Source organism: Cladophialophora yegresii (assembly GCF_000585515.1).
Source record: "Cladophialophora yegresii CBS 114405 chromosome Unknown aczIN-supercont1.1, whole genome shotgun sequence".
Taxonomy (NCBI): Eukaryota; Fungi; Ascomycota; class Eurotiomycetes; order Chaetothyriales; family Herpotrichiellaceae; genus Cladophialophora; species Cladophialophora yegresii.
The window spans coordinates 2,933,816-2,951,426 of record NW_006913045.1 but is presented as its reverse complement, the minus strand read 5'-3'; the positions used below and the strand labels follow the sequence as shown (position 1 = coordinate 2,951,426).

Here is a 17,611-nt window from a genome sequence, read left to right as displayed (position 1 = left end):
GTATCCGTATGAGAGGATCGCTGCTGTACTCTCGATGAGATTCTGCTTCTGCATGTGAGAGTGTCCAGAAGGTCATCATGGCTCTCTCCTTCCCTTACACCTTCATCTCCTGCCCCTGTTCAGATGCTTCACGAAGGGCCCTCAAGTCGGGGCGGCTTTCGAGGGAGGTCGACTTGGAAGAAATCCAAGGTGGAGAAGACACATTCGATCCCAGGGATCCTCGTTCAGCATTCTCTTTATTTCCTCCTGAGCACTTGTTGTACTGCGAAGAATGTCACGAGATCAAGTGCCCCCGCTGCGTGACTGAAGAAATCAACGCTACTTATTGCCCAGACTGTCTGTTCGAAAGTCCCAGGGCAATGGTGAGAGGGGAAGGGAACAGATGTCCTCGAAACTGTTTTCATTGCCCAATATGTAGGTCACAGATGATCACCACTTCTATTGGAGACACGAAAGACGGTCCTTTCATCCTAAACTGCAATTATTGTATGTGGAATACTCTTGACGTCGGGATCAAGTTCGACAAGCCGACAGGCCTTCGTGGGCAGCTTGACGGACTAGCAAACGGCGGCTCACGCAAACCCTCTCAGCAGAAGCCACACAATGATCAAGATTCTCTGGGCCGCAAGTCATCATTATCTCGGCCTCCGTTGTCTCAAGAAGAGCTGGAGGCTACCTCGGAAGACAAGCAAGAACCAACGACACAAATGTCATTGGACGCCACAGCAAGATTCAACGCTCTGAGGGCATTCTACAAGGACCAGATCGCAGAGTCGTCAGCCACAGATGCTAGTTTCCCAGCGTCCGCGCTCGACATTGCCTACTCATCACCATCATCCCTCCAACGAATCATGAATATCTATACCAACCGAGAAAACTCCATGAAGCGAGCGAAACAGAAGCTCACGATTATGCGCGAGGCCCGGACAAGCAGCGAAGGCCTTCAGCTCCCCGGTCCCTCCCACCCTAAACCGTGTCATTTCGACGAGACAACAACACCCTCACAGCGAAAATTCCAGTACCCATCCTTCATCGGCAACACGCAAGCTCGTACAGTCACTGAACTCCGACCTATGCCAACGCTCATGCGCACAAAGCGTTCCAAACGATGCGCAACATGCAAGCACATTCTCACCCGGCCAGAACTTAAAATCTCCTCAGCCAGATACCGCATCAAGCTGATCGCCCTCAGCTACGTCCCGTTTGTGAGCATCAAGCCACTTCCAGTCCCGGGCGGCCTTCTCCCATCGGGCCCAGATGGAAGTGACGTAGTCCTCTTCCCAGGGAAACCTGTGCAATTCATCATGACGCTGCGCAACCCCCTCTTCGACGACGTGTCTGTCAGCTTGGGAAGTCCAAATACCACGCCAGGGAAGCACGGCCACCGAGTCACAATCCTCTGCCCGCAATTTCAGCTCGGCAAGAACAGTGACGCCTGGGACGATGCATTGAACACCATGCCTAAACCGGCTCCATCGGGTGATGTTAACACAGCAGGCGGAGAACAAATCGCGGGTAAACTGTACGACCAAGGACGAAATTGGGCAAGCGTAGTCATTGAAATAATCCCAGCGAGTATCTTCAGGAAGCAAGGCGAGGAGCTGGACGAGGACGAGAATGTCGTGGAGATTCCCATCCGGGTGAGGCTAGAGTGGACGGTCACGGAAGATGCTGATGCAGGGATCGGTGAGAGGAGAAAGCGTGATAGGGAGAAAGTGCTTGATGAAGATGGGGAGGCAGACGACGGGAAGAGGGAGTTGAGTTATTGGATGGTTCTTGGGATTGGCCGGGTGGATTGTTGAAGGGAGCATAATATGAGTGGAAGGCTGGGCTCAGAGAAACGATGGGTGCTTGCGATACCTTGTGTACTAGACTTGATCGAGCTGGCCACGAAGGTCTTCCTGATGTGGATCTTAAAGCTCTGGTCGCGCACGATGGCTTCCTGAGCTGTTATGTCTTGCTCCGCGCGTTTGTCGTTGCGTCGTTGTCGACACACCTGGCCACCCAGTCGCATTGTAACCTGCTTCATACCGTCCGCCGATCGCTCATGACCCTCACTATCCCACCCACTCCAACTACTTCCGTCAGCTTTTCGTGCCAACTCAGCAGCACACTCATGACCTGTCCGCCTCCACCTTCTCCGAAGTTTCGTGATTGTATCTGACTGAACCCTGAACCTGTGGCCTGTGGACTCACTCCCTTGCCTCCAGCTCCTCCAGTACCGCTCGCCATACCCTTGTAGATGTACTTCATGAGTGTATCCCCCAGGGCCGTGCCGCCCGGTTGTTTCAGCATCTCCGCCAATATCCGGCTCACATCGCTCTGTCTGATCCCCTGCAGCACTTCCAGCACGGTGGTGAGGTGGACTTGTTTTGCGCCCTCGTCACCGGCGAAAGGGGCGGTCTCAAGGGCGGACTGTAGGGCGCCTACGCTGTCTCCGGCGCGAAGCAGTTGTCGGACTTGTTGGCCTATTTGAGCAGATTCAGACGATGTTGAGGGGGCGGGTAGGTTTGCGGGAAGGAGGGTGGAACGTGGGAAGTTGAACGCTGACTCCGGGTCGTAGGCGTCTATGTTTATTGTCCGCCAATTTATGTTGGACATGGTTGCCGGAGAGTGAATGTGCCGGCAGGGTCGCTTATGCCTGAACGACGGCGGGGAACCAGATTGGCAGTTGATGATTTTGAATACAGGTTTACTGTGGGGGTTCGGAGAGTAGTGTGTGCGTGCGGCTGTCGAAGAGCGCCAACAGACGCTGCCACGCGGACGAGTGTACGAGAGAGAAGTGATATAATGGCCTCTATTGAAATAGATACATGAGCACGCATGCTGCGGTGCGGGACAAACTAACGGAAGAAGCCTCCTCGACCTCTTACGTAATCGGCCAAGAGTCTTTGGTTCAGCCTCGTGACAGGCGCCTTGGCCAGCCTCGCCTGATTCAGGTTCTCGTTACTTCCCCGTCATCTCCCGTCCACCCTATTTCATAACCCCCTATGCTGGCGTTGCCGCCGTCGGGGCTTGGTTGAAACTGTTCACAGTCAATACGGCTCATCGTTTGACAGGGTCACAAGTCATACAGTGCGAAGCCCGGCCTCTCATCTTTGCCTTCCTTGTTCAAACCCCACGCCCACGGAGAGTCATCATGCACGGTCGTTCTCCTCAGGTCCCGACGATACTTGCCAGCGAAAGAACCGCCCTCAGCTTTATGCATGACACAGCTAAATCCACCAGTCAGCAATGCAGGTTCTGGCACACGACAAATATCTTCGAAGGTGCAGGCCACTTACGTGTTGTCCCAAATGACCAAGTCGCCTGGTTCGTGCCACGGAATGCTCAACGTGTATTTTTCCTGCGTCGCATGGGTCATGAGCTTGTCCATCAGCTCCTTCGACTTTTCTGGTGACACGTCCACAACATGGTCCATATGTGCAGCAATGTACAGATTCGTCCGGCCGGAAGGTTCGTGCTTCTGCACTATCTTGTGCTTGTGCATGGGGTAGTCATTCACATTGAGGTCCTTGAAGAACTCAGGGGCCGCCTTCTTGCGTGATGAGTACAACGAGTGAGCGCCGACATAGTCTTTCTCAAGGAGCTCGGCCTTCAACTCAGGATCCAGCTCGTCCCACGCAGTTCGAGTGTCAGCAAAGCCGGTGTTACCGCCAGTGTTTGGTGGTGGCAGCTCGTGCGCCTTCAAGAGCGAGTATGAGGCCCTCCGAGGATTGAACGACGAATCAACATGGAACAGAGCATTGCCTTTGTTGTATTGGGCTCGCGGGCTATCTGGCTGGAGCACTGTGTTGGTGTCTGGGTCGATATTGCCGGCATCGAACAGCTCGTAGTAGCCATATCGAGGCTTGCGTCCATTGGTCATGTACGGTCTGATGTCGTCCAACTCGCCGAATCGACGGGAGAACTCAACGTGGCCTGTGTCGTCGAGCCCCGTCTTGCGGAACACGATCACGCCATACTATGGAGCTGTCAGCAGGTCCATCACACCAACCAAGCATCCTTCAATGCTTTTCCTACCTTTGCTGATGCGGCGAGGATCTCCCTGAAAACGTCGTCATCGAGAGGCTTGGAGAAGTCCACTCCTTCAATCTCGGCCGCGAACGTCGGGTGCAGTTTCTTGATCTTTAGAGTCTTGAACTCCGTCTCCGGGGTCAGAAGAAGTCCAGGCATTGTGGTCGCTTTTCGGAATGAGCAGGCTACCTCAAGGGCTGAAGCGGTGGTATTAAATGTTTGATTTAATGCCGAGTTGCAAGTGCTCGGTACCCAACTACCAATATATCAACGCTTGGGGAGACATCGGCAAGTCTCCGCCTGCTTTGACTGCATCTGCCGAAGCCCCATGTACACTCCTGTCTGGAGAGAGTGTCAGCCTCGAGGTTCCCCACAGAGTATTTCAAGAAGTTGTGCGGGGAAGATTGGAGATCAACCTCTTCGAACGGAGAAGCGAGATACAACCAGACGTCTCCCCAAAAGCAACCATTGCATCTGCAGGTTTTCGAAAGAGGTTCTGATGCAGGTGGCAACTACGGCTGGGCGCGCACGCTTCCAAACTTGTACGCCCGTGCTTGGATCGATCAAGCTATTTTAGCTCAACCACCCGGCCTCTTATTCTCTTCCGACTCTTATGCGTCGCTTTAGCGCCCCATCAATCAACTCCAATATTGTTGCCCCGGTTGTTGACGTCATGTCGATGATGACACTCTACAAGTCATGCAGACTTTTGATGTGAGCCGAAGCTGGCGACAGCTTGCAGAGCAAGGTTGCGTCCGTCCGGCTGGGAGAGGGAGTCTTGTACTCTACCTCAAGGCTGCGTCTGGTTAACGACAGTAGGAGTCAGATTATCAATGCTGAAGGAGAAGGAGACGGAAGGACTTGCATTGTGGGTACCCGGTGCCTGCTGGCTTCCGAGAACTCTCAGTTTTGTCGAGCCAAGGTAAGCTTCAAATGGGCTGCTGGTCGTGGCGGTGACAGGTAAGAACCATGTTCATGCGAGGAAGTGGTAGACGGGTGGAAACAATAACCCAAAAGGCACCCCAACCATGACTTCTTCTAGGCTTCCCATTTCAGGACCGTCAGTTGCAGGAAAGAACCTTCATAAAACAAGTCTCTTCAGGTAACAACTGACCGACTGTTTTAATTGACAACCTCCCCAAGTTCATTCATATGGAAGCGAAAGGATTTCCCAATTCACAAATTCACTGCTAGGGATGTTTTTTCGCCATTTCTACCCAGTTGCTCTTCGGGGCTTGGTACCAAGTGACAATGAAATATTCACGGAAGGAAGGGGTCCGACCTACTCTTCACTGTCATGCCAGCGATACCCTGCTTCTTCCGAATATCACTCCGCCAAGGCTTCACTCACAGGCAGTGAGATTTTGTGCACAAAGTGAAGAACAGACAATCTGCGCATAAGTATGCCGTTCTTCTCACTCGCGACTTTTGGTCTTTTGTCTTCAACACATCTTCAAATCGACAGGCTTGTGACCATCAACACAACCTCACTGTTTTCGCCTTTCGAGGGCCCCTCTTACTCGCGAGCCATTATGGCTCCCTTACTCACCATCCTACTCTTCGGCCTGATTACGAGCCTGTGCAGTCCGACAAATGCGCGATGGATCGGCAGCAAGGAGAAACGCACAGAGCAGGGTGAAGATTGTCCAGCCTGTGGTGGTTCGCAATCGCAATCGCAATTCAGTAAGTCTTCCGCTTGCCACGTTCTCATTTACTGACCATTGCCTAGATCACGGTCCCTGGGAAGATTGGAGCATGACGAGCAGCGCTGAGATGTCCCCACCCACAGTCACGATCGTCTTTACGGGCACGGAGACAGTTACTTCATTTACTGGCGTTGATGTGACAGTCACAGGTGTTGGGACGCAGCCCGGATCAGAGCCTACCAGTTCCAGCCTTCCCATGCATACTGTCACAGAGACCACCTCAGAGATCAATACTTTCACTGTTACGGAAACAAGTGTCTTGCCGCCACCTGCAGACTCCTCAGGCTCTACTACCGCAGAATCTGCCTCAGTCACCGCAGAGACCAGTGTTGATACCTCTCCTGCACCAACACTCAGTAGCTCAGCAAACTCAAGCAGCTCTGCAGCCTCAGACACCAGCGCATCCAGTCCGACTGAAAGCTTTTCTTCTGCTACCTCCACGACTTCGGCCTCCACGAGTGTAGAACTGTCAACCACCTCATCCGGCGAATCACCGGCGTCTTCTGATGTCTCCAGTGCAACATCAGAAAGCAGCATGAGCTCTACCTCGACAGATCAGTCGGCATCGACAAGTGAGACATCCACGAGTGAGCTTACAGACAGCAGCAGTTCTAGCTCCACCTCGACAGATCAGTCTACGGCGACAAGTGGGACATCCATCAGTGAGGCTTCAGCCGGCAGCAGCTCTAGCTCCACCCCGACAGATCAGCCTGCGGCGACAGGTGGGACATCCACCAGTGAGGTGACTTCGACCTCGTCTTCACAGTCCCAGGAGGCGGTGTCTTCTACTTCAAGCACCTCCTCAACTGCGTCTTCGTTAGCGCAGGAATCAGTGACGGCCGTCCCGGCATCGTCCACTGGAAATAGCACTTTGCCCGCAGGATCCGTTTCATCACCAGCTTCTTCCAGCAATGAGACCTCAGATGTCGTCGCCTTACTCACGAGCACTGTCACTCTGGACTACACCACATTCGTAACTGTGGTTAGATCAACCATTATCTCAGTTCAAGTCTCGTCGAGCAGTCAGTCTGGCAGCGTTGGTCTCCCGAATTCCGTTTCCTCCACGACAAACAGCACCCAGGCTAGCGAGAGCGGAGTTACAATCGTACCTCTACCTCTGCCTCTCCCTTCCGACCTTTCGACTGGAACATGCACGGACGACTCCTGTACAGGCTCAGTTACTATCGCCTTCCCCTCGAACGTCCCGGGTCCTGTGTTCGAGCCGACGCTGACGCCGCCGCCAACAGTGTCCCTGCCTACTGTATCCTTGGTCGGGCTGAAGCCTACATGTTCGTACAGCGACTTATGGATTCCGGAAGCCAATATTTGGACGTGGTATACGTTGGAGCCATGGTGCTGGACATACCCACTGTCGGTTTCTGAAGATTTCAGCACGACAACCAATGACCAGAACGCCATCGTCGCTGTTCAGAGCTCAGCTCACTGCCTATGCCCGCAGTGTTGGCTTGGTTCAAACGATCTATGCCATGAGAACAGACCCTCTGGGTCACACTGTGGTGAGGGATGGTGGTGTGCGGTCACTGCTGGGCCATCTGGACCCTCACATGCGCTCCCCAGTGGTGTTTGTTACGATTCATCAACAACACAATGGGATCTGGTCAACGGCTGCCCTATCACGAACAAAGACTCTAGTACAACTTCGGCATCATACACGACCACACTCACCTACAGCACAAAGACCATCGCAGGTGGCTGGATCGTCTTCCCGTCATTGGACTGGAAATGCCTCGGCCCATTGTGCAAGGATAGCTGCGGAAATCCGATGGCAGTGGCTGGTGATGCAGTCAAATGTATCCTCAGTCTGTTCTCAAACTGCCACATACCATGTTTGGGCAAGTTCGGGTTCCCTTTCCCGCCATCGCCTCCACATTTCCCACCGATTCCGCCGTTAATCTCGGCTTCGTTGACGCTCCCTGTCACACATTGCACGGCAGCACCATGCACGACTGGCAACCCAGGGCCGGGACCCGGAGGTGAACAATCAGGTTCACCGGATCCATCACAATCATTCAGTACTTCCGGTACTTCCACCTCCTCCAGTTCTTCCGGCTCGTCCGGTTCATCCAGCTCGTCCGGTTCATCCAGCTCGTCCAGCTCGTCCAGCTCCTGCTCAGAGTCAGCGTACATCACGTGCAGTGAGACGGTGTCCAATGTGACGTCGAGCGGCACTGTCTTTACCGATTTGACCACCATTACTTCGTGCGAGACTGTTGCAACTTGCTCCGGCACAAACACTGCATCCACGACAACTTCTCTGAACTTCACGTCGGCCGCCCCTGCTTGCACGCTGAGTCCATGGTGGAACGACCCATCTCTTTCGTCCCAGATTGCGAACTGGATTACTCAGTTTCCCATCATCACAGAAAATGGCACGGAGTTCGCAACCTTCAACAACGCCACTCAGACGCCAATGGTAAATACCTCGACGTCTGCATTCTCCTCGTCAAGTTTCTCACCTACTAGCACGTCGCGTACATCATCCAGCACGGCTAGTCCGTCGTCCACACCGAAAACGTCGTCCACACCGAAGACGTCGTCCACACCGAAGACGTCGTCCACACCGAAGACGTCGTCCACGCCGAAGACGTCATCCAAACCTCCTGTCACGACTGCGTCTGTCGCAACGGGCCTGCTAGACTACACGGTGACCCGAACAAGTTCGGACGGCAAGGTATGGAGCGAGCTTGTCTCTGGTGGGCAAGTGATCTCAGCCACCGTAATCTCCACTGTGACAGGCTCTGTGCTGCCAGCATGTGGTCCGTTTAGCTTCGGACCCTGTACCACTATGTCGACAAGTTCCTTTGAGCCAGGCATGCTGACAGCCAGTGAGTTGTTGTACTACACAACTGTGCTGACAGACTCAGACTGCAACGTATGGAGAGATGTCGTGTCGGGAGGTACGCGTGTGACGTCGCAATTCATATCCTCCACCACTGGATGTTCGACCCCTGGAGGACCCTGGGACTTTTCAGCCTCAGGCGTGCCGTTGACGGGGACAGTATCGCTGCCGTCAATTCCGCCTGCCCCTTCAGGGCCACATACTCTGACTACGACGTTGGCACAACAGGGAGGTCGCAACAGTTTGACGATTCTCACCTGTGAAGGAACTGCATACCTCGGTTCCAGCACTTGTGACAGCGATTGGGCCATTCAGACGGTCATACCTGGCGTTCAAACAGGTACGGGACTCGGTATACTCTCGTGTGCCCCCTGGACGGCATTTAAGACAACCACACCGCCAGTTCCGCCACATACTGTGCAGTGCGCGACTCCTACATTCAAAGCGGATATAGCCTGGGCGACGGGCATGCCCTTTTCGCCGTTCGACATCGGGTCGTTTTCGAAAGAAAAAAAGGAGACCATCCTCTGGCGGTTCTGCGAACTTTTGACCGACAAGGGCTCGGACTTCACCATCCGCGAGGGTAATGGCAATGCTGCGGACCATGTGGTGCCCGGCATCTGCCAGCTGTGGGACTACCCCGGATACTGGGCGACGTTCTTCCAGAATTATCCGATCGTCTTTGCACTCCACTTCGACTACAACGGTTGTTCTTCCCCAACCGACAAGCATAGGAACGGGATCCACATGCCGGACTATGGTACCGACGATTGCTATCACAACTTCGAGCAAGTGCTTGTTGAGAATTGTGAGTATCACCGGTTTTTCTCCTCCTTGCATATCTACAATTACTGACTGGAAGTGGCAGGTCTGTTCACAATCAACGCGGTGAATGAGATGAAAATCGGGGCCTATCCCATAGTCGGCGGGATGCTATTCAAGGACTGTATGCGCTGGACAGTCATGGCGCCGAGAAGCGACCTGGGCCCGCAATATTAGATGGTTTGAGACAGAAGTTCAGTTTCCAAGTGAAGCAGCAGTCTTTAGATGGAGGAATGATCGAGGCGAGCACGATGAAATCGAACGGTGGTGTCGTCCCTTGGATATGTTCATGTGGTGATAGGACTTGATGCAGCCAGGCAGCAATGGCCGAAGGTATGCATCTGACTCGCGCTCAAATGTGCACAATGATGAAGAAGACTTTACACGACAAGTACAGCTTGAACCCTCTCCGATCTCACACTCTTCTCTCCTCGGTTTGGCCGTCGCCTCGCCTTGCAGGACAAAGGAAACTATCGCACTTTTCCGCAACGACCAGTCGAACCGAAGTCGGCTCGACACTGACCTTGTTAGATAGGAGTTTCTTTGTGTCCGTCCACGACAGCACCGCCTCCGCCGCGTCCTAGGCTGTCGTCGTCTTGTGGAATGTAAGTCCCAGGGTATTGACAACCACATTCCAACCCCACCGAAAGAGGCACAACCATGGCAACAGATTTACAGTTGGCCCGTCATTCCGCTTGTTTCGGCCGCTCGAATCCAATTTGATTGCACGAGCTTCCCATTTCCTGTTACTATGTTTGTTTACTCACCTTACGCTCCCAACTCATCGAAGTGTCGCGTTAGATTTTCGAGGGTTTGAATCCCCCATTCGTCTATCTATTTTCTGCGCCGGGACACGGTACTTCACAGACCAACAGACGGAGTAGCGGACGCGCATACAAGGCAAATCGAAGCGAGGATTCTCCAAGAGGCCAAAAAGGTCCAGAAGGGCCGAGCAAAGCCATGCCGTCTTCTTGGCTCGAAGACGATGAGTACGAGGCCTGGTGCGCCGAAGCAGAGCCCGAGGCCGATACACATGATGAAGCGCGGCATCAACAGAGCAACCATTCCGCGAACGTCAACGGCGGGCTTTCGGCCGCATCGCAGCAGCATTGGCGGCAGCAGCCGAGCACTGGGCAAGCCGAACCCACCACCCACTACGCAGGCTCTTACGCTCCGTACGCGGAATTAGACTCGGCAACCCTAGACGGTGCCCCCGTCACGCCATTCTCGACATTACCTCCTGACGACATAGGTGGTGGTCGCCCACCCGGCGTGGCTCGACGATATAGTGCCGAAGGCGAAGGCGAAGGCCAGGGTGACGCTGAGGTGTCTGTATCTGGATTTGGATCCCCCTCCGGACCTAGACCCGAACCTGAGCCTCATGACCGCAACCACCAACCCCGCCCCTCAGACATGGACTCCCTCTTCGGCGACAGCGCCTCGGAAGCGGCGATGGAGGAGGTATCGTCGTGGGTGAAAGCACGGACCCAGAACGGGAACGACACTGGGACTACAGCTGCGACTCCAGACACGTCTTTCCCTCCACCGCGCATTCCAGTCTCAATCCCAGTCTCAGATCCGAATATAGATGTGGATATATGTACCCGATCCAGCGACAGCGGCGGTGCGAACGCGACTGCACCGTCAAGTTCACCTTCGAATGCGACGGACACCGTGACTGGGGATGCGGGTGCAGGTGCGGATGCCGGAGAGAGTGTGGTTGTGGGTGCGAGTGCGAATGCAAGTACAAACGCAAATCCCCTCCGCAAACCCAATAGTTCGACCCTCCTCCGCGCACTGTTCACAGAGCAGGGGTGGGCTGAGCACGACCGGCCGTGCGTGCCCCCAGGGACCGAGAACCCGCAGTGGGAGGACGACCCATTGGAGCTGGCGAAACAGAGACGGGACGCGCGGAGGGAATTCCAGCCCGATCCGACGCTTGGCTTCGTGGACGTGCTGGGGCCAGTGGCAGTTGGAGGGGAAGAAGGGAAATGGAAGGGGAAGGGGAAGGGAAAAGATACAAGAGAGGCAGGAGAGCCGGGAGGAAGTGTTGGGTTTGGGTCCCGATCCGGAGACGCGTCATTCACCGCTGTCGATGACAGCGGCAATGATGGAGACGCTAATGATGACGGTGATAGTAAAACTCAAAGGGAAGAGAAGGACGGCGACGGCGGCGGCGGTCACGATGGTAATAAGAACAATGTGGATCAGCCTGGGCAGGAACGTAAGAATGGACGTGGTTCCCCAGCTGAGACGCAAGACTCAGTACACGATGAGGATGATGCTGAAAAGCAAGGCGCGGTACACAATGAGGATGATGCTGAAGGGGCGTACCATTGCATACCTGATGGTGGAGACGAAACGAAAGAGAACGAGCGGGATCAAGAGCAAGACTATTCGGCCGACGAGCACCATCACCATAACCACCACGTTAACCATGATGAACCACACAGTGAAACCCAACACCAAGACGAAGCCGAAAGAGGAGGAGAGCATCAAGATAGAAGTCAAGTTCCAGATCAGACATCTTCCGACGAAGATGATCCATGGCCTCCTCGGCGCCCCGAGACAATAGATATCCTCTCCGACTCGAAGCCCTGGGCACACCTCCGCGACCGATACAACCCCGAAGAAGACGACCCCTACTGGAAGCCAGCTGGGTCTCCACCACCCAAACCCAAACCCCAAGGCTTCGCCCAATACGCCACACAGTCCAAATCGACGTGGGCGCCGCTCCTGCGTCCCTTGAGCGCGGACGAGAAAGATTACGCCTGCCTCCTATATTATGAGCGTCTCAAACGGGAGGGACGGGGTCCCTACACGCGCGACAAGCGTGGTCCCGCGCTGGAGGGCGAGGCGGAGCAATTATCTGAGGCCGGCCCGGATGAGAGACGAGAGATGGTGGAGGAGAGGGCGTGGCGGGCCAGGGAGATTAAGAGGCGGAGGAAGGCCGTGTTCTTTGGGGAACATTTCGGCAAGGGCGGGCCTCATGATTCAAATCTTTGGGGCGAGGAACAGAGTTTATATATGATGGATACGATTGACTTGGAGGTTGAGGCTCTGGTGGAGGAGACGAGGGCGAAGAAGAGGAGGGAGAAAGAGACGCAGGAAAAGAAAATGCACGAGGAAGAGGAGGCCGAAGTAAAGGGGAAGGACGAGGACGACAATAATGGTCAGGGATCACCGGAAGGAGGGGACACGGGATCGTGTGTCTGTCCTTGCGGAGGCGAGACTTCGAACTGCTCCTGTCATCCTCTATACTGTCCGTGCTCAAGCTGTGACCACACCGAGCAAGCGGAACAGTTGCGCAAAGAGGCAGAGCTCAAATGGGGAGAGGGCGAGGGTAATGCACAAGCACCGACTGAGACTGCCAAACAGCACGGGGCATGTTGCGGTGGTGCCAACACGCAGCAGAGGTGTGTCTGTCTGCCTGGCCTTTGCAGTTGTGCGGGCTGCGAGGAGCATTATGTCGGCCACGGTCAGCCTCGAACGGAGACGGAGGCGGAGGCGGAAATGGAACTTCCATCAACCCATTCGGGTCTATGGCCACGGATTCCTGAGTCTGAAAGGTTATTCAAGCTCGCGCAGAAGAGAGTCCCAGGCGAAAACCACGACTGCCCTTGCAGCGCTAATGGGGCTTGTCACTGTCCGGCAGGTCGATGCAATTGTCGCAAGCCACTATCTGCACCAGATCAATGGGGACAGCCACAAGGGGACTTACCGCTTCCGACGTTCCCTCGGACGGCATCGACGTGGCCTTCAGGCCAATTCAATCATCCACCGCATGAAGGATTGACCCAAGGCAAGGCAGCCTCAAGGCTGCCAGAAGCACCTCCGTCGGTTACTGGTGGCTTCTTACATCCGACGGCCGCAGCAACATCAATACAAGCACCTGTCGCCACATTTAGTCGACAAAGCCCAGTACCTCCAAGTCGGCCGGATACTCCGCGTCCACCAGCCGACTCGGGCGCCTCGACTTCCTATGATGCTGATGTGCTGCGCGACTTTGTTCGACAAAGTGCGGAGCCCGAGCTGATGCTGCCTAGCCAGGCTGACGTCCGACAGAGCGTGGAACCGGAATACCCTCCACCAGATTGGACCCGGGATTCAACTCCGGCGTATGAGGATCGCTCATTGACGCCGTCGCCATTCTCAAACCACGGCGATGTGGAAATGCGCGACGCCTCTGGGAGCACGATTGTTCCGTCAACCCTAGGCCGGGATGTAGCTGTTACTGCACCGGACTTGGAACCCGATGAGCATCGATCCCGGTCTCCAGAGAGGCCACTCCCTCCACCAGTCCCCGAATCGCCGATCAAGCAGCCGAAACGAGGCGACAGGCGGAAATCAGGTGTGCAGGGCTCAAAGGTCAAGAAGCGCTCAACGACTGGCACGAAGACAAAACCGAAGAGTCGCAACGTAACGCAAAAGCCAACTCAGTCGGTCGGCAAACTTGTCGAGCAGGCAAAGAAGGGAAACCAGGATGCCGGACAAGAAGAAGGTAGTTTGGATTCGGACAAACCAATCAAGCCTGCGCCCAAAGCTGGTGGAAAGGTGGCCGAAGCGGTAAGAAATATCGAGCGACAGGTTCTGCAGCAAGAACAAGATCTGAAGCAAAAGGACGGCAGCCAGGTGAGGAGAAGTGCGAGGGCGAACAAAGGAGTGAGGACATCTCTCGGCTATGGGAGCCCAAAGTAGAAGGCGTATTGGCACGGCTTGTATAAGTCGGATAAGGCTAGGGCACTTGGTGGAACGTACCTAGTTCTGGATATCATCACTGGCGTGTCTAAACAGATGGCATTGTGGGTGCAAATTCTGAGCATCTCGGTTGACGTGAGGACGACGACTATTTGGTCCGCCGCATTTGGTGCCACTCGAGGCGCATCTGACGCATCCGGGTCCGGCTATGTCGCACTGTCGATACTTCATTAGCTCTGAGCGACTACAGTATGATGGAACGTGGCAGTGTACCTTCCTGCCGCGTCGACGACACTCATCGCGCCTCCGTGGTGTGCCTGGGTGACTGGCCATTGGTCAATACCGTCATTGTCGTGACTTGCTCGGACAGGCAGCGAAGGCACCCAGACCAGACATGCGCCTCCTCGACACTTGAAGTTGCTGGCGGGGACGCCATGGACGCCTCCCAAGGTGGCGTGAAGAGCCAAGAGAGGCCAGCCCTGGCCAGATATGTTTGTTGTCTCAGAGGCTCAGATTCATCTCAGCAGAATGCAGTGAAGGCAGCAGCCGCGGCTGAAGAGCTGAAGAGGTGGTGCGCCAGAATTGCGTGGACCAATCAGAAAATTCGGCAGTAATTGTTGCCAAGACCGTGGAGGGGCGCACCTACCAAGAAAGGTTAGTGAAGCCCCATGCGGCAGGACAACCGAGAGGGTCTGATCCTGAGACATTGATTCGCATGGCTCCTTCGTTCGATTATCGACCTGGCCCTTCAGCTCGTGGCTCTGGACTGATAGTATTCCGTATGTGGGATTCTGGCCTTCAATCACGACATAAAGGTTGCATAAACGGCGAAATGTTTCCTGCATTACCTCTTGAGATGGCGCCAAAGTTTCGGCTCCTTCCAAACTCCTCCTTCCAGCCCCGTGGCTCTGTCCTTCGACCATGGCACTAGCTACAGCAAAGGTGACACAATCAACTACATCATCGACCTCGACCATTCAGGCTGTCGATCCGAGGTTTATTCTACAAAACCTCGCTGCCAATGGCATGACCGTCAAGGACCCGTCGAGTGTAAAGTTGTTTGCGGCAGCCTCTGAGCTGGGCACCGGAAAGCTCAACAAAGACGACTTTCTCGAGATTTGCATGCCACTGGTAGCACCTATCCTTGGGATTGAACAGCTTCTCGCAGTATCGGATATACTGCAGGGGCTGGCGAACGACATCAAAGAGAGTGCAAAGCAGCTCGACACTATAGCTCAGACCGATGTCCTGCGACAGCGTTATCTTGGAGTATTCGAAACAGCAAAAGATCTAGAGCCAGAATCGATCCGCGTCGTTGTCGCCGTCAAAGAAGTGTTGGAGGACACTTTCGACGACCATGAGGTCACTTATCTACAAGCCGACTCAGCCTCCATCCGAGACTTTCTGCGAGAAGAAACAGTGCCATTCCTCAAGGAGGTGGAAACTAGAGGTGTCAGCAACGTTCCGATTGATCTTATCCGTCGGAAGAGGAACGAACTGAAGGTGCAGATCGAGAGGCAGCGCAAGAACGTGAACGTCCATTTGCAGCGTATCGAGCGGGGCATCGACAATCTGACAGACGGGACCTACTACATCAAGACAAACCACCTCCCTCGCTTCGTAGCCGCAGCAGCTCTAGAAATCCTTCTCCGTGGCTACTATGTCCTGCTCGGAAGGCTGGATAAGGAAGATATCATGATTGAGTCTGACTCTCAGAACCTGCTGTTGCTGGCGAAAGAGCGTGTAGAAGTCATGCAATCACTCCTGGAGCAATACAAGAATCGCCGAGAAAGTCTGTTGACGACCGAAACACTGTAAGACTTGGTCCGCGAGCGCCTTCCCTTTCTCCCGGATGCTGATCCTTGCGCGCAGATATGAGAATGACTTCCTTGTTCGCACGTTCAAATACTACATCAACGATGCGGGCTCTGCAAACGACATTTTGTGTCCAAAGATTCGGCTTGCCGACCTCGACCTCCTAATCTCAAAGCATAGAGACGTTGAAGTTTCGACACTGGAAAACGGAACCTTTAGTTATCAATACGACAGCATCACTCGCTCCCAGGAGCGCAATAAGACCCGCCCTTGTGGAGACAACCTGTCTAGCATGGCTCGTGCCGATATCCGCACATTGCTCAGTCCCGACGGCCTAGTCTGGCGAAACCACTTCCAGCCACATGTGGACCGCATCGAGATGATTCTGCGTGCTATCCTGGGTCCACAACGGGCAAAGGAATCTTCTCTTACTAGCGAACGACTTTCCAGATGGCCAAAGACTGTTCCGCTCTCACGCTTCAGGCCGGAAGATTGGGGCGACTCGGTCCCACATTTCATGGACAGTGTGGGTGACAAGAAGATGTACTACATGATATATCATGTGGGCGGTCGAAAGGTCGTCGGAGAGGTATGCCATGAAGCTCGTTACAGGACAGTCAGTTTGCTAACACCGCTTCCGTAGTTTCGGGAGGACGCCAGCTGGATTGCCTATCCGAAGCAAACCTGTTCTAGGCCCAAGGTTCTCCACCCCGAAGAAGGAGACTACTATCGCTGTGAAATTCTCGTTGATATCGGAAACTGCGAATGGGTGAGTGAAGCTGCAATTGGGACTCGAACGGTTTCGCTAACGGTAACAACAACACAGGTGCCCGTAACGGATGGCAACCCTCCTAAAAGAGCTGTTGACATGGGTGAAAACGAGGAATCCATACCATTTCTCATTGGCAAGGTCTTCTATGACGAAGGGGGTATGAAAGATCTCGCCAACGCCGCTGATGTCCACTATACCATGGAGGGGGATGACATCAAGACTCTGAGGTGGCCTGAAGCAGCATACCCGGACGATGACGAGGTGAAGACGAGCACGAACTACCACGTCTTGTGCTACGAGGAGGATCATTTAGTGGCGGCAATGTCGAGTCTTCATCTTCCAGATCAAGCGCAGAAAGTCACATAAGCAATATCTTGGTATCGCCGCACCGATAACACCATCAGCCAGACTAGAAAGAGCCCGCGCAGACTTTTAATCCTCTTCCTTGGCGTAGATGGCGAGACATTTGACAGCAGCCCCCCAGTCAACGCTATGCCGAACAAGGCAGTCGAGGCGTTGCGAGCCAATGAGCGCGTACAAGGCTGCGGATGGCTGGGAGTGTTTTCTTGCCAAACTCACCGCGTAGCTTCCCTACGATGGCCCCCTACAATTCCAGCATATAGCGCTCGGATTCTCGGTCCTTTTGGGCAGTCCCCAGAGGCTGTGGGACTCTCCTTGACCTTTCTCGGCCGGAAAGTGACTCGCACAATATGCATTAGGACTCAATCTCTAACTGGTATGAGGGATATATACCTAGGTAGGCATTGAATGGGTGCCGGGAAGAACAACCTAAATAAGCCTCACATCCCGATCCGGCGATCGAGGCGCCGAACAGACCTCGTGGGCCCGGACCAAGAAGTTGGCCACGGAGACTCGGGAAGAAGATGAGCCAAGGGGATTTGTTTGCCATGCGTGAATGCG

At 54.4% G+C, this 17,611-nt stretch overlaps 8 protein-coding genes across 8 annotated transcripts; 5 read left to right on the top strand and 3 right to left on the bottom strand.

Annotated features, from left to right (window-relative positions):
* Positions 1–77: 77 nt before the first annotated feature.
* A1O7_01052 (uncharacterized protein) lies at positions 78–1,802 on the top strand (the record flags this gene model as incomplete). The annotated part of the gene is made up of 1 exon (XM_007755091.1): positions 78–1,802. The coding sequence occupies one exon, from the start codon at positions 78–80 to the stop codon at positions 1,800–1,802; it is 1,725 nt and encodes a 574-aa protein (XP_007753281.1).
* Positions 1,803–2,025: 223 nt separating this feature from the next.
* On the bottom strand, positions 2,026–2,601 carry A1O7_01051 (actin like protein 2/3 complex, subunit 5; the record flags this gene model as incomplete). The annotated part of the gene is made up of 1 exon (XM_007755090.1): positions 2,026–2,601. One exon carries the CDS (start codon positions 2,599–2,601, stop codon positions 2,026–2,028), a length of 576 nt encoding a protein of 191 aa, XP_007753280.1.
* Positions 2,602–3,061: 460 nt separating this feature from the next.
* On the bottom strand, positions 3,062–4,176 carry A1O7_01050 (alpha-ketoglutarate-dependent 2,4-dichlorophenoxyacetate dioxygenase; the record flags this gene model as incomplete). The annotated part of the gene is made up of 3 exons (XM_007755089.1): positions 3,062–3,215; positions 3,285–3,964; positions 4,024–4,176. The coding sequence occupies 3 exons, from the start codon at positions 4,174–4,176 to the stop codon at positions 3,062–3,064; spliced, it is 987 nt and encodes a 328-aa protein (XP_007753279.1).
* A 3,233-nt stretch (positions 4,177–7,409) lies between these two features.
* Positions 7,410–8,558, bottom strand: A1O7_01049 (uncharacterized protein; the record flags this gene model as incomplete). Its single annotated transcript, XM_007755088.1, has 4 exons — positions 7,410–7,516; positions 7,568–8,078; positions 8,166–8,381; positions 8,460–8,558. The coding sequence occupies 4 exons, from the start codon at positions 8,556–8,558 to the stop codon at positions 7,410–7,412; spliced, it is 933 nt and encodes a 310-aa protein (XP_007753278.1).
* Positions 8,559–9,051: 493 nt separating this feature from the next.
* A1O7_01048 (uncharacterized protein) lies at positions 9,052–9,582 on the top strand (the record flags this gene model as incomplete). Its single annotated transcript, XM_007755087.1, has 2 exons — positions 9,052–9,391; positions 9,452–9,582. The coding sequence occupies 2 exons, from the start codon at positions 9,052–9,054 to the stop codon at positions 9,580–9,582; spliced, it is 471 nt and encodes a 156-aa protein (XP_007753277.1).
* Positions 9,583–10,365: 783 nt separating this feature from the next.
* Positions 10,366–13,201, top strand: A1O7_01047 (uncharacterized protein; the record flags this gene model as incomplete). The annotated part of the gene is made up of 3 exons (XM_007755086.1): positions 10,366–12,611; positions 12,681–12,821; positions 12,889–13,201. 3 exons carry the CDS (start codon positions 10,366–10,368, stop codon positions 13,199–13,201), a joined length of 2,700 nt encoding a protein of 899 aa, XP_007753276.1.
* A 239-nt stretch (positions 13,202–13,440) lies between these two features.
* A1O7_01046 (uncharacterized protein) lies at positions 13,441–14,103 on the top strand (the record flags this gene model as incomplete). Its single annotated transcript, XM_007755085.1, has 1 exon — positions 13,441–14,103. One exon carries the CDS (start codon positions 13,441–13,443, stop codon positions 14,101–14,103), a length of 663 nt encoding a protein of 220 aa, XP_007753275.1.
* Positions 14,104–15,024: 921 nt separating this feature from the next.
* Positions 15,025–17,056, top strand: A1O7_01045 (uncharacterized protein; the record flags this gene model as incomplete). Its single annotated transcript, XM_007755084.1, has 4 exons — positions 15,025–15,917; positions 15,976–16,507; positions 16,562–16,687; positions 16,745–17,056. 4 exons carry the CDS (start codon positions 15,025–15,027, stop codon positions 17,054–17,056), a joined length of 1,863 nt encoding a protein of 620 aa, XP_007753274.1.
* Between the last annotated feature and the right edge of the window lie 555 nt (positions 17,057–17,611).